Source organism: Coregonus lavaretus (assembly GCF_964263955.1).
Source record: "Coregonus lavaretus genome assembly, chromosome: 8".
In the NCBI taxonomy this organism is placed as follows: domain Eukaryota; kingdom Metazoa; phylum Chordata; class Actinopteri; order Salmoniformes; family Salmonidae; genus Coregonus; species Coregonus lavaretus.
In genome coordinates, this window is record NC_139995.1 from 17006690 (window position 1) to 17022440 (window position 15751).

At 41.6% G+C, this 15751-nt stretch overlaps 1 protein-coding gene across 1 annotated transcript; it reads right to left on the reverse strand.

Annotated features, from left to right (window-relative positions):
- Positions 1-7370: 7370 nt before the first annotated feature.
- On the reverse strand, positions 7371-15036 carry LOC311133871 (caM kinase-like vesicle-associated protein; the record flags this gene model as incomplete). Its single annotated transcript, XM_084167476.1, has 10 exons — positions 14936-15036; positions 14503-14634; positions 13356-13430; positions 11945-12083; positions 11399-11519; positions 11125-11200; positions 9084-9220; positions 8818-8896; positions 8022-8109; positions 7371-7787 (listed from the first exon to the last, which is right to left on the reverse strand). The coding sequence occupies exons 1-10, from the start codon at positions 15028-15030 to the stop codon at positions 7371-7373; spliced, it is 1359 nt and encodes a 452-aa protein (XP_084023602.1). The 5' UTR covers positions 15031-15036.
- Between the last annotated feature and the right edge of the window lie 715 nt (positions 15037-15751).

The window sequence follows — 15751 nt, forward strand, 5'->3', positions numbered from 1 at the left end:
CTCTCCGTGGCTACACGTGGTCTGCGGTTGTGAGGCCGGTTGGACGTACTGCCACATTCTCTAAAAACGACGTTGGTAGAGAAATTAACATTCAATTCTCTGGTAACAGCTCTGGTGGACATTCCTGCAGTCAGCATGCCAATTGCACGCTCCTTCAAAACTTGAGACATCCGTGGCATTGTGTTGTGTGACAAAACTGCACATTTTAGAGTGGCCTTTTATTGCCCCCAGCACAAGGGGCACCTGTGTAATGATAATGCTGTTTAATCAGCTTCTTGATATGCCACACCTGTCAGGTGGATGGATTATCTTGGCAAAGGAGAAATGCTCACTAACAGGGATGTACACAACATTTTAGAGAAATAAGCTTTTTGTGTATATGGAACATTTCTGGGATCTTATATTTCAGTTCATGAAACATGGGACCAACACTTTACATGTTGCGTTTACAGTGGGGAGAACAAGTATTTGATACACTGCCGATTTTGCAGGTTTTCCTACTTACAAAGCATGTAGAGGTCTGTCATTTTTATCATAGGTACACTTCAACTGTGAGAGACGGAATCTAAAACAAAAATCCAGAAAATCACATTGTATGATTTTTAAGTAATTAATTTGCATTTTATTGCATGACATAAGTATTTGATCACCTACCAAACAGTAAAAATTCAGACTCTCACAGACCTGTTAGTTTTTCTTTAAGAAGCCCTCCTGTTCTCCACTCATTACCTGTATTAACTGCACCTGTTTGAACTCGTTACCTGTATAAAAGACACCTGTCCACACACTCAATCAAACAGACTCCAACCGCTCCACAATGGCCAAGATCAGAGAGCTGTGTAAGGACATCAGGGATAAAATTGTAGACCTGCACAAGGCTGGGATGGGCTACAGGACAATAGGCAAGCAGCTTGATGAGAAGGAGGGAGCTGAAAGTCCGTATTGCCCAACGACAGCCACAAAACCTGAAGGATCTGGAGAAGGTCTGTATGGAGGAGTGGGCCAAAATCCCTGCTGCAGTGTGTGCAAACCTGGTCAAGACCTACAGGAAACGTATGATCTCTGTAATTGCAAACAAAGGTTTCTGTACCAAATATTAAGTTCTGCTTTTCTGATGTATCAAATACTTATGGCATGCAATTACATGGATTAAAATCCTGCAGCGCACGCAAGGTCCCCCTGCTCAAGCCAGCGCATGTCCAGGCCCATTTGAAGTTTGCCAATGACCATCTGGATGATCCAGAGGAGGAATGGGAGAAGGTCATGTGGTCTGATGAGACAAAAATAGAGCTTTTTGGTCTAAACTCCACTCGCCGTGTTTGGAGGAAGAAGAAGGATGAGTACAATTCCAAGAACACCATCCCAACCGTGAAGCATGGAGGTGGAAACATCATTCTTTGGGGATGCTTTTCTGCAAAGGGGACAGGACGACTGCACCATATTGAGGGGAGGATGGATGGGGCCATGTATCGCGAGATCTTGGCCAACAACCTCCTTCCCTCAGTAAGAGCATTGAAGATGGGTCGTGGCTGGGTCTTCCAGCATGACAACGACCCGAAACACACAGCCAGGGCAACTAAGGAGTGGCTCCGTAAGAAGCATCTCAAGGTCCTGGAGTGGCCTAGCCAGTCTCCAGACCTGAACCCAATAGAAAATCTTTGGAGGGAGCTGAAAGTCCGTATTGCCCAGCGACAGCCACAAAACCTGAAGGATCTGGAGAAGGTCTGTATGGAGGAGTGGGCCAAAATCCCTGCTGCAGTGTGTGCAAACCTGGTCAAGACCTACAGGAAACGTATGATCTCTGTAATTGCAAACAAAGGTTTCTGTACCAAATATTAAGTTCTGCTTTTCTGATGTATCAAATACTTATGGCATGCAATAAAATGCAAATGAATTTCTTAAAAATCATACAATGTGATTTTCTGGATTTTTGTTTTAGATTCCGTCTCTCACAGTTGAAGTGTACCTATGATAAAAATTACAGACCTCTACATGCTTTGTAAGTAGGAAAACCTGCAAAATCGGCAGTGTATCAAATACTTGTTCTCCCCACTGTATCAATATATCATTTTTCCATATGGGTCGAGCACTGGTACTCGTACTTCAGCCATAGGGACTCATGACTCTAATCGTAACTCGACCATTGGTGCCTCAGACTTGGACTCGACTCTGAATTAGCCATAGAGACTCGTGAGTCAACTCGAGCACAGGGGACTTCGGATTTGACTCGGACTTAAGGTTTAGTGACTCGACTACAACACTGCTAAATGGAGTGTCACAGATTTATGTACAGAATAATACAAATTACCGAAAAACCACATTGGCCACAGATTTTCCATGATATTCCATGAGTAAACTTTTATTACCATCAAAGTCATAAACTCAGTCAAGGAGTACAGTACAGAGCCACTGGTCCAGATGACCATTACATCGAGAAATAAAAAGGTACATCAGAAAGTGCATGAAATTAACAGACATGGAATAGTAAATACAGTGGCACTGAAACAAAGCATCGCTTTAGATTGTGTAACAGTATTTATTTGCAGTCGTAAGTAAGAGGATGGTATATTCACACAACTCTTTTCAGATATTGCTGTTAAGCTTTTCATGGAAATGAAAATGTTTTGGCAAAATAAAGACATTGTGTAATGCTAAATCTCAATAATGTAACTGAATATGCACAACTATATATACATACACAGTATATACAGTACCGGTCAAAAGTTTGGACACACCTACTCATTCAAGGGTTTTTCTTTATTTTTTTTACAATTTAGTAGAATAATAATGAAGACATCAAAACTATGAAATAACACGTGGAATCATGCAGTAACCAAAAAAGTGTTAAACAAATCAAAATATATGTTATATTTGAGATTCCTCAAATAGCCACCCTTTGCCTTGATGACAGCTTTGCACACGCTTGGCATTCTCTCAACCAGCTTCATGAGGTAGTCAACTTGAATGCATTTCAATTAACAGGTGTGCCTTCTTAAAAGTAAATTTGTAGAATTTCTTTCCTTCTTAATGCGTTTGAGCCAATCAGTTGTGTTGTGACAAGGTAGGGGTGGTATACAGAAGATAGCCAAGTCCATATTATTGATGAACAGCTCAAATAAGCAAAGAGAAACGACATTCAATCATTACTTAAAGACAATTTCAAGAACTTTGAAAGTTTCTTCAAGTGCAGTCACAAAAACCATCAAGCGCTATGATGAAACTGGCTCTCAAGAAGACCGCCACAGGAATGGAAGACCCAGAGTTACCTCTACTGCAGCCCATTAGAGTTACCAGCCTCAGAAATTGCAGCCCAAATAAATGCTTCACAGAGTTCAGTCACAGATACATCTCAACATCAACTGTTCAGAGGGGACTGTGTGAATCAGGCCTTCATGGTCGAATTGCTACAAAGGAACCACTACTAAAGGACACTAATAAGAAGAACAGACCTGCTTGGGCCAAGAAACACGAGCAATGAACATTAGACCGGTGGAAATGTGTCCTTTGGTCTGGAATCCAAATTGGAGATTTTGGGTTCCAACCGCCATGTCTTTGTGAGACGCGGTGTGGGTGAACGGATGATCTCCGCATGTGTATTTCCCACCGTAAAGCATGGAGGAGGAGGTGTGATGGTGTGGGGGTGCTTTGCTGGTGACACTGTCTGTGATTTATTTAGAATTCAACTCACACTTAACCAGCATGGCCACCACAGCATTCTACAGCGATACGCCATCCCATCTGGTTTGGGCTTAGTGGGACTATCATTTGTTTTTCAATAGGACAATGACCCAACACACCTCCAGGCTGTGTAAGGGCTATTTTACCAAGAAGGAGAGTGATGGAGTGCTGCATCAGATGACCTGGCCTCCACAATCCGCCGACTTCAACCCAATTGAGATGGTTTGGGATGAGTCGGACGGCAGAGTGAAGGAAAAGCAGCCAACAAGTGCTCATTATATGTGGGAACTCCTTCAACAGTGTTGGAAAAGCATTTCAGGTGAAGCTGGTTGAGAGAATGCCAAGAGTTTGCAAAGCTGTCATCAAGGCAAAGGGTGGCTATTTGAAGATTCTCAAATATAAAACATATTTTGATTTGTTTAACACTATTTTGTTTACTACATGATTCCATATGGTTATTTCATAGTTTTGATGTCTTCACTATTGTTCTACAGTGTAAAAAATAGTAAAAATAAATCACTGTCTTGCTGTGTCAAGGAAGGAGCCACCCTCTGCACAGATGGCTGGTACTATAAATACAGTACAGAAAGATGGGACCCAGGTCAGAAGCATGACTAAATGATCTAGGCTCTGCCTTGTTTGACACTGGCCATGTGTTAGTTGACTAACCATCTGGACAGGGTATCGACAGTTGTCAAAGACTATAGGATTTTAACTTACAGGTACGTACATGTACTTTACAGAGGACACCAAAAGAAGAATCACAGTTTCGGCAGCAAGTTGAATATTGCTCAATTTATGGTGATTACAGAGAACTCTTGCAGTACCTCATTATTGACTCTACTGAAGGGGACCAAAGACTATAAACCGACTACTATTATGTTTCTTATTATTGTTATGAATATCTTGAGAATAAGTAAACTTATGAATAAATAGATAAATAAATAAATACGTTTGTAAAAAATATTAAAGATGTTTTTAACACTGCTCTTAATTCTTCTGTTTCCTTTAATCAACAAAAACTTGTAAACAAAGCTAGTGGGGGGGGGGGGGGGGTGGCTTTTACAGTGGTGCTTTTACACAGTCACAATCTAATGTAATACCACTGAGAAAATAATGTAATGGTTTTCCTTGTAGGCTAAATTGTTTTTATTTACAAACGGATCCATGTACTTTAGGATGCATAAGAATGAATAAGCAATATGAAGTGTTACATCAGAAGCAGAATGAAAAACTAATTTTATAGAAATAGAAAAAGTTCATCTAATCACATAGGATGGATGAAGATATGTTATGACTGAGGCCTGTTGTGAAATTCATAAAGATGAGCTACAAAATTAATTATAGCTGCATAGAAACTACTGTGTAACAAACACATAACTCATTAAATATAATGTACATTTACAGTAGTGGCACTTGATGTACAGTACCAGTCAAAAGTTTGGACACACCTACTCATTCAAGGGTTTTTCTTTATTTTTTACTATTTTCTACATTGTAGAATAATAGTGAAGACATCAAAACTATGAAATAACACATATGGAATCATGTAGTAACCAAAAACGTGTTAAACAAATCAAAATATATTGTATATTTGAGATTCTTCAAAGTAGCCACTCTTTGCCTTGATGACAGCTTTGCACACTCTTGGCATTCTCTCAACCAGCTTCATGAGGTAGTGACCTGGAATGCATTTCAATTAACAGGTGTGCCTTGTTCAAAGTTAATTTGTGGAATTTATTTATTTCTTAATGCGTTTGAGACAATCAGTTGTGTTGTGACAAGGTAGGGATGGTATACAGAAGATAGCCCTATTTGGTAAAAGACCAAGTCCGTATTACGGCAAGAACAGCTCAAATAAGCAAATAGAAACGACAGTCCATCATTATTTTAAGACATGAAGGTCAGTCAATCGGAAAATTTCAAGAACTTTGAACGTTTCTTCAAGTGCAGTCGCAAAAACCATCAAACGCTATGATGAAACTGGATCTCATGAGGACCGCCACAGAAAAGGAAGACCCAGAGTTACCTCTGCTGCAGAGGATAAGTTCATTAGAGTTACCAGCCTCAGAAATTGCTGCCAAAGTTCAAGGAACAGACACATCTCAACATCAACTGTTCAGAGGAGACTGAATCAGGCCTTCATGGTCAAATTGCTGCAAAGAAACCACTACTAAAGGACACAAATAAGAAGAAGAGACTAGCTTGGGCCAAGAAACAAGAGCAATGGACATTAGACTGGTGGAAATCTGTCCTTTGGTCTAAATGTGAGATTTCTGGTTCCAACCGCCGTGTTTTTGTGAGATGCACAGTAGGTGAACAGATTATCTCCGAATGTGTGGCTCCCACCATGAAGCATGGAGGAGGAGGTGTGATGGTGTCGGGGTACTTTGCTGGTGACACTGTCTGTGATTTATTTAGAATTCAAGGCACATTTAACCAGCATGGCTACCACAGCATTCTGCAACGATACGCCATCCCATCTGGTTTGGGCTTAGTGGGACTATAATTTGTTTTTCAACAGGACAATGACCCAACACACCTCCAGGCTGTGTAAGGGCTATTTGACCAAGAAGGAGAGTGATGGAGTGCTGCATCAGATGACCTGGCCTCCACAATCACCCGACCTCAACCCAACTGAGATGGTTTGGGATGAGTTGGACCGCAGGTGAAACTGGTTGAGAGAATGCCAAAAGTGTGCACAGCTGTCATCAAGGCAAAGGGTGGCTACTTTGAAGAATCTAAAATAGAAAATATATTTTGATTTGTTTAACACTTTTTTGGTTACTAGATTATTCCATATGTGTTATTTCATAGTTTTGATGTCTTCACTATTATTCTACAATGTAGAAAATCCCTAGAATGTATCAGTGTCCTAACTTTTGACTGGTCCTGTACAATATATGAATTTATGAAATGATGTAGTCCATTTGAACAAAACATGAGCATTAACAGTGCCCTCTACTTGGAGCCTAATGAACAGAAAGACCTTAATGTTTCCAGTTTAAAGGCCAGTAGCAGGATTAGCACGTTCTTTCCACCAACTGCTTACAAATGTGAAATTAACAGAAAAAGTTAAGAATGCATGCCGTTTTGACTACTTCTACAAAAGGTCTCTATATACAGAATCTTTACACTGACAGCCATGTGGTGCTTTCCTAAGCAGAAAGCTGGCGAGGGAGGGAGCATGTTGTGGATGCTGCCTTTCACTAACACTGGGCCTGCTGCATCCCCCAGTAAGCATACTTGCTGCAGCACAGACAAAACTACTGATGAGTGTATACAACAAACAAGAAAGAGAGCAATGTTCACCCCCCAAAAAGAGATCAAACAGGATATTTTCCATGTGTAGAGAGGGATGTAAAGGGGGAATGCTACAGATCATTATGTAAAATCAACACTACAAGAGCAAAGCCAAGCTGTTCATGACCTTATTACCTAACATAATATGGCAAAAGCTGGGCTGCATTAGACACAAAAAGCCCCTGTAAGGCCAGAGGGCTGTTTCAAAAATACAGAACACATGTCGCCAGATCAATTCAACACTCAGGAAAGACAGCACAAAGGCTCTGTGAGATGTTACTCATACTGCAAGTGAGAGAGATAAGTCAGTGTCACCATGCTAGCAGCTAATGTACAGTGTGCAGGAAAGACGATTGCTGGGAGTGAAGGAGGTCATAGAAGGGAGGTGGCTAACCCTGCTCATCCCCAGCTTCAGCTGCTGGTTGGAGGGGAGTCGGGGCCTCTCCGTTACACCGTGACAACGGATCAACCTGCTCCGGGGCAGGGGCTTCCACTGGGGCCTCCACTGGGCTGGCCTCCTCAGGGGGCGGGGGTAGAGCTGTGACCTCTGCTGCAGCCTGGGGAGTGGCATCACATGTCACGGCCTCCATGCCAGCAGGGGGCTCTGTGACGGCAGCAGGCTCCCCCTCTGGGGCTGCAGCAGCGGTGGCTGCTGAGGGGTCACTGGGAGCCTGGGGGTCTGCTGGGGCTGGGGCTGGTTCTCCTGCTGCAGGGCTGGTTGCTACTGCTGGGATGGTTGCCCCCGAGTCAGCACTCTGCTCTGGAGCTCTCAGTCGCTTCATGATGGTAGTGACCCGCACCGCTTTCTGTGGGAGGCAGTCGCAGAACACACTCAACCCAAGGCACCTAGTTACTATATATTTTAACACTTTTACAGAATATGTAGCCAATTCTAAAGCCTTATACTTGCACTGTTACAAATAATTTATCCCATTTCAAATTCTCAAGGCCCATAAAACGTATATAAAAAATGTGTGATAGTTTCCGCCAATCTCTCCTTCAGTGATGAAGAAATGGAACAGATAAAAATAGAGGCTTACCTTCCACTTAGCTTTGGCAAAGTTCTTCTCTATCTGTGCACAGACATTATCCTTAATATTCTTATTTGAGGCTGCATTTCCAGAAATCCTGAAGAGATAAATGGGGAAAAGGGAACTTCACTATAATGGGGCTTTGTAATCTTCTCTTGACATTTACAAGTGACAGCTCAGTAGATGGGGGTGAGTAATACTAATAAAACAGCATCACTAACAACCTTTTTTAATGTATTTATTTTTAAGAACACACGGACACATCATACTTACACATCAATAATCTAGATTAATCTGGTTTATTTTCACTTCACTGTGGACATCTGGTATATCTCCATAGTACTGTGGCCTTGTGGTATATCCCTATAGTACTGTGGCCTTGTGGTATATCCCTATAGTACTGTGGCCTTGTGGTATATCTCCATAGTACTGTGGCCTTGTGGTATATCCTATAGTACTGTGGCCTTGTGGTATATCCCTATAGTACTGTGGCCTTGTGGTATATCCCTATAGTACTGTGGCCTTGTGGTATATCCCTATAGTACTGTGGCCTTGTGGTATATCCCTATAGTACTGTGGCCTTGTGGTATATCCCTATAGTACTGTGGCCTTGTGGTATATCCCTATAGTACTGTGGCCTTGTGGTATATCCCTATAGTACTGTGGCCTTGTGGTATATCCCTATAGTACTGTGGCCTTGTGGTATATCCCTATAGTACTGTGGCCTTGTGGTATATCCCTATAGTACTGTGGCCTTGTGGTATATCCCTATAGTAGGCTACTGTGTTAATGTGTATTTCCATACCACTCATGGTTGATGGCCTCCTGAGCAGTCAGCCTCTGATCCTGGTCTACCTCCATCAAACGGGCTACCAAGCCTTTTGCTTCAACACAATAAAAGCAATATCTCAACAAACAGCAGTTAATACTCCTGATGGAATCAGAAAACAAACAGGATATGGTTTTGAACGTGAAAAGTGAACAGATAAAATCCTCCCTTTTGAATTTCTGTTTATCCAGTAAGCTGTTGTTTATACAGTCTACTGTGTATCTACTTCATCTTAAAAGTACCTGACTCTGAGATGTCGTCCCAGTATGGAGAGTCAAACTCATAGTCCCCTGCCAAGATCTTCCTGAACAGGTTCTTGTCGTGGTTTTCATAATCATCATCATCAGTTTCCTCATAGAAAGGAGGGTTGCCTGAAAGCCTGAGGACCACAAGACAAAAGGAGCTCTTTATCAGCTTGCATTGTCATGTGCACAAATGTGATGTAAAGATTTGATGTATTGCAGCAGGCAATACCCTATAAATAAGATACCCGTACTGCTTTTGAGCATACCATGTGGAGTAGAGTGAAGATGGTCTCTTTCAGTAAAGTACAGTCAATATTCTTGTTGCCCGTCTGTATAATTTCAAATCCCCCATCCTCTGAGCAGACTCACAACCCACCCCTCTTGTAGTAGTACAGTTGAAGTCGGAAGTTTACATACACCTTAGCCAAATACATTTAAACTCAGTTTTTCACAATTACTGACATTTAATCCTAGTAAAAATTCCCTGTCTTAGGTCAGTTAGGATCACCACTTTATTTTAAGAATGTGAAATGTCAGAATAATAGTAGAGAGAATGATTTATTTCAGCTTTTATTTCTTTCATCACATTCCCAGTGGGTCAGAGGTTTACATACACTCAATTAGTATTTGGTAGCATTGCCTTTAAATTGTTTAACTTGGGTCAAACGTTTCGGGTAGCATTCCACAAGCTTTCCACAATAAGTTGGGTGACTTTTGGCCCATTCCTCCTGACAAAGCTGGTGTAACTGAGTCAGGTTTGTAGGCCTCCTTGCTCGCACACGCTTTTTCAGTTCTGCCCACACATTTTCTACAGGATTGAGGTCAGGGCTTTGTAATAGCCACTCCAATACCTTGACTTTGTTGTCCTTAAACCATTTTGCCACAACTTTGGAAGTAGGCTTGGGGTCATTGTCCATTTGGAAGACCCATTTGCGACCAAGCTTTAACTTCCTCACTGATGTCTTGCGATGTTGCTTCAATATATCCACATTATTTTCCTTCCTGATGATGCCATCTATTTTGTGAAGTGCACCAGTCCCTCCTGCAGCAAAGCACCCCCACAGCATGATGCTGCCACCCCCGTGCTTCACGTTTGGGATGGTGTTCTTCGGCTTGCAATTCCCCCTTTTTCCTCCAAACATAACGATGGTCATTATGGCCAAACAGTTATATTTTTGTTTCATCAGAACAGAGGACATTTCTCCAAAAAGTACGAACTTTGTCCCCATGTGCAGTTGCAAACCGTAGTCTGGCTTTTTTATGGCGGTTTTGGAGCAGTGGCTTCTTCCTTGCTGAGCGGCCTTTCAGGTTATGTCGATATAGCACTCATTTTACCGTGGATATAGATACTTTTGTACCTGTTTCCTCCAGCATCTTCACAAGGTCCTTTGCTGTTGTTCTGGGATTGATTTGCACTTTTCGCACCAAAGTACGTTAATTTCTAGGAGACAGAATGCGTCTCCTTCCTGAGCGGTATGATGGCTGCGTGGTCCCATGGTGTTTATACTCGCGTACTATTGTTTGTACAGATGAACGTGGTACCTTCAGGCGTTTGGAAATTGCTCCCAAGGATGAACCAGACTTGTGGAGGTCTACAATTATTTTTCTGAGGTCTTGGCTGATTTATTTAGATTTTCCCATGATGTCAAGCAAATAGGCACTGAGTTTGAAGGTAGGCCTTGAAATACATCCACAGGTACACCTCCAATTGACTCAAATTATGTCAATTAGCCTATCAGAAGCTTCTAAAGTCATGACATCATTTTCTGGAATTTTCCAAGCTGTTTAAAGGCACAGTCAACTTAGTGTATGTAAACGTTTGACCCACTTGAATTGTGATACAGTGAAATAATCTGTCTGTAAACAATTGTTGGAAAAAGTAGATGTCCTAACTAACCTACCAAAACTATAGTTTGTTAACAAGAAATGTGTGGAGTGGTTGAAAAACTAGTTTTAATGACTCCAACCTAAGTGTATGTAAACTTCCGACTTCAACTGTATATAATGGGCTCCCTATGCTGATAATCAAACCACTCACAGTATGTACATGATGACACCCAGGGCCCAGCAGTCCACTGGCCTGCCGTATCTCTGTCTCCCAACCACCTCTGGTGCTGCAGGGACACAAACACAGTTAAAGATTCTTCTCACATATGCTTTCCTGCACTCCCATAAACTGCTCCCCAAAACCTACTCTCGAAGATACCCACAAGTCCAAGTGAGCATCCTGTGTTGTGCTCCCTCTCCCAGGCAGTCTGTACTCCCCCTTAATCAGGTACTAATCCCTCCCCCACTCCTTCCCCAGTCCTTACCAAGGTACTCTGGGGTTCCACAGGGGTCTTTGATGAGCCCGGTCTCCAGCTTTGCCAGGTGGAAGTCACTGATCACTATTTTGGAGTGCTTCAGGCGGTTAAAGTATACCAAGTTCTCCAGCTGAGAAAAGGAACAGGACGACAGTCCAAGTTTGCTAAAGTTTTGCTAAAGTAATCTCATTCAAAACTTACACAGACTTAGAACAGACTTCATCATTGGTCAATATTGAAGCAGTCAAACTCTTACTTTAGCGTCACACAAGTGTCTAAAAATGACAGTCCAATTGTTTTAGTTCAAACAAAGCAAGATCAGTGTGGTGTCAATCTGATCAACCACATTTGCATAAAACATTTGTATAATAACATGTGCCTTTTCAGAAATGTTTGCTTAAATATATATATATATACTTCAACCCAATTAAACAAGTCAAAAATTACTTTAAAAGACCCAGTGGCGTTTAAAATAAGCAGTGGTGCTCAACATTCAGGCATTTACAGTGTATTGTAGTCCTCCTCTTGACCATCAAAGGGCCTAGGGCTAAGTACCTTGAGGTTCCTGTGGACAATGTGCAGGGAGTGAAGATAGGCCACAGCCTCCAGCACCTGACGGACCACATTACTGGTGTCACGCTCTGAATAGTAGCCCTGGTCCAGGATCCAATCAAATACCTCTCTGCCTGTAGCACTGTGGGGAGAACGTGAGTGGCATGAAGCATGGTGCTGACGTACAGTAGGTGCTTTGAGCCTGACAATGTCTCTGGTTCAAAGAATCCACAGATCCTTTTCAATAATACAACTTTATTTGAAGTCTCTGACACAGACACTTTGAATGTTTGAAAAAAAAACTGTTTGCATTACTATGCAATTACCATAAAATGACACCCTTGCCAAGAGCGAAGACATTAAAACGTGACAAAATCACAGAATCCACCAAACCTGCTTAATTTGATGATTTCAATCATTTCAACATTCGTTTCTCCTCTGATCTCTGATGGTTTACCTCATGATCAGAATAAAAGACCCACAAATCAATGCAATCCTGGAGGAGATGAGTATTATATATTTGGTGAATTTGTGAATCAGTCATATTGACCCCAAAACACATTTATAGTTTTATACACTGCTGGAAAGAGGAGATTCTTAGCTTCAAAACGATTTAGAATTTGTGTATTAACTGTTCAAATTGAGCGCAGCATAGCTAGTTACAACAGAGGTCTCCCTGATCAGCTGTTTAGAGAAAATCACCCCCAAAGTTTGTTGTTGGTTTTCATCACAGTGCCGATTGTAATCTGCACTTTGCAACGCAAGTCCCACTGTACAAAACATATTATTTGGCATCCCTTGTAGCTGGCTTGCTACTCATTTAACAGTTTGACAAGATAATGTGCTACTAGCTAGTTAATATGTTAAAACATTAGTTTGTGGTTGTATTAGCCAGCTAAACAGCTAGATAGCTAGCTTGTCAGTTGACTGTTAGCTAGCCAATGACTCGTTTTGAATGGTGGATTTTCTTATCATCTGAGGCTTTAAAAGTGTACTGAAACTATGATTTCGACATTCAAATGAATTGAGTTGGCTAGAAAACATGTTGTTCTAGTGAATTCTGTTTTAATCCAACAACAGGCCATGCCAATATTTTTTACGAAATATGCATGTTTTATGCTAATGAGCTAGCACGACTTACAACTGATTATGATAGAGCACGTCACATTTAATGTATCTATGGTAATGCATCAAATCCCCAAGAACACAGACTGATGAAAAACTGGAGCACGCAGAAATGAATCATATCTGAATACCAAATGAAGGCTGCAGAAGGGTAGTTCAGAGCAGTGCTCATATTTACAGGGCCTTAGGCTACTACAGCTCATTCCCTATGAGTGCATAATCAACACATAGACCCCTGCTGCCACAATGACAGGAACGCAATCTCAACCAATCAGATTACTCAACTCACAGTTCAAGGAAGAGGAAGTACTCTTTTCTGGTCTCATAGAAATCCACCAGCTGAAGAATATTGGGGTGCTTCACCCTGGAGAGAGCAGGCCACAGGGGGAGAGAGGAGAGTTAGAAGGAGTGTAGAGGTGGAGAGAGATGGGAATGCCTTCATTGAGACACACAGTACGGTATAACGGTACATTAATGCTCATGAATAAAACACAACAACAGTCAGCCATGCCGAGAGGAACAGCAACCATGTGCAGGAACAAATGCAGCAATAAATATAATCAATTTAATTCAAAAAGAACTGTGAGATCTGCATGCTTAAACATATGTTGCGACAGCCTGGGTTAATAAAGGAAAAATGTCTATCCATAAATAATGTACTGTACTTTATGCATGAGTTGAATTGATGAGGGCATTTATGTGCAAGGACGACCACGCGGCAGAACAGTATGGTGTGTTTGATCGTGACCATGGTAACGTTCACACCAGCTAAGAAACTTCATGGTGAGTTTTTTTGTCAGCGAGGCAATGAGTAATGAAGACTTTAACGCTACACATAAGGTGTTAGACAACATGGAAACCATTGGCCGTATGTGGTATGTGTGCTGCTGGCTTTCAATGGTGCTTCAGGGGATTGGACTGATGGAATGGTATCTTTTCCATTCACTGAATATTTATCAAATCCTCCAGTTCCAGAGCTCAAAGAAACCAATTGAAATAGCAAGCCCTATGAAGGTCATGCTTTTGTGTATCGGGAGAAAAGACTCCACGTATTAGATAACCCTTCAAGAAATGACACTTTCATCTTCCATTTCGTGCATTGGCTTTTTCATCTGTATTCTTTGAGTTCCCTTCTGCCTGTAACAAATTGTTTGATAATGCTCAGGTTATGCTAATGTTTACTGGAGAGGGAGGTAATGAAAGGGAGCCTGCCACACACTGATGATGAATAAGAAGCCTAATGTGAGAAAAATATTTGGAGATAAACAAAGTTGGAGTAAATGATGCTAGCTCTAATGGATGTCCACAGATTCACATAGCCTACTAGAACAATACACCATCTCTTATAAAACAAAAAGTATTTACAGAGAATAGTTTTGTGAACGCAGATGTAAAATGACAGAAAGCTGAGTTTAAAGTTGATAACAAAAACTCACATCTTTAAAATGAGGATCTCGTTTTTTGCAGCCTTCCGAACTTTCTTGCCATCCTTTTTCAGGAACTTTTTACAAGTAAACATTTTCAGTGTATTTTTGTCCTTGGCCCTGAAGATCTCACAGAACTCCACTCTGAAAAGGAAATGCACAAAACCAAACATTTATAAAGATCAAAGGTAAACTTAAATGGATTTCTAAATTAATTTAGTAAAGCCCTTGATTACAATTTCATAATGATGGCCATGGTAAGAGCATCCCTAGGTGGACTTGAATAAAGCATTTGTCCTTATTTAAGTATTTTCTTTAAAGTTAATTCATTTTCTAATTATCTGGTACCATATCGGACAAAGAAAAAACTAAGACTAGAGGGCTGATATTGGGTTTCCTGTATTTCCTGTTGTTCAGTCAGGTGGACTACTAACAGAATACTTACGATTTAACAATCTGTCCCAGGTCATATTTATCGGTCACCTCTGAGGGATTGTTGTAATCCTTCTTTTCCCCGAGCGTCAAACAGCCAAATGGCATGGCAACTCCTGCCCTGAGGGAGAGTGAGAGAAAGACCTGGCATCATGTAATGTCACACACTATTAGCCATGACAGTACATTATTACACACCACATCAAACAGAATCCCTCAATCATGAAACATTGCACCGCGCCGGTGACGAGAAAGTCTTTCCAGAGTAGAGGGACTGATAATCAGCCAACGCCAGCTGATGCTATCACTGTTGAGCCGATGGTTTCACTTGAATACTGTAACAAGCCTTTGATAATCCTGTGTTAACAAACACCACCTTGATGAGCTGCAGAGCGTGATGTGAGGAGCTGCTAAGGGACTTAACTTTAAAAGCAGATCTAATTTACAGCAGGCAACTGACTGACAGGGGGAGGGGTGTCGGTCAGCACCAGGGTTCCTTTGAGGAGTCTGAACTGGGGAGCCGGGTGCTAATGAAGGCAGAGCAGGAGAAGATAAACACTAATGCAGTTGTGCTCCCTCAGCGAGGCTGCTAGCCTGCCACATCAACAAGTGAAGCATTTCCAATTAGGGAAGAGGAGCGCCCGTTTATGGGCAGAGCACCCGAAAACACAGAGACAAATTAAAGCACTTTATGAGCTCCGCATCACACTTATGGACCTAATTGCAGTGCTGCTTCACTCTCTCTAAGAGCTCTGAGTGAAACTGAAGAACAACCTATCTAAGTTTACTGCTGAGGAACAGGATTTTATGGTCAGCTTAATTGGCATGT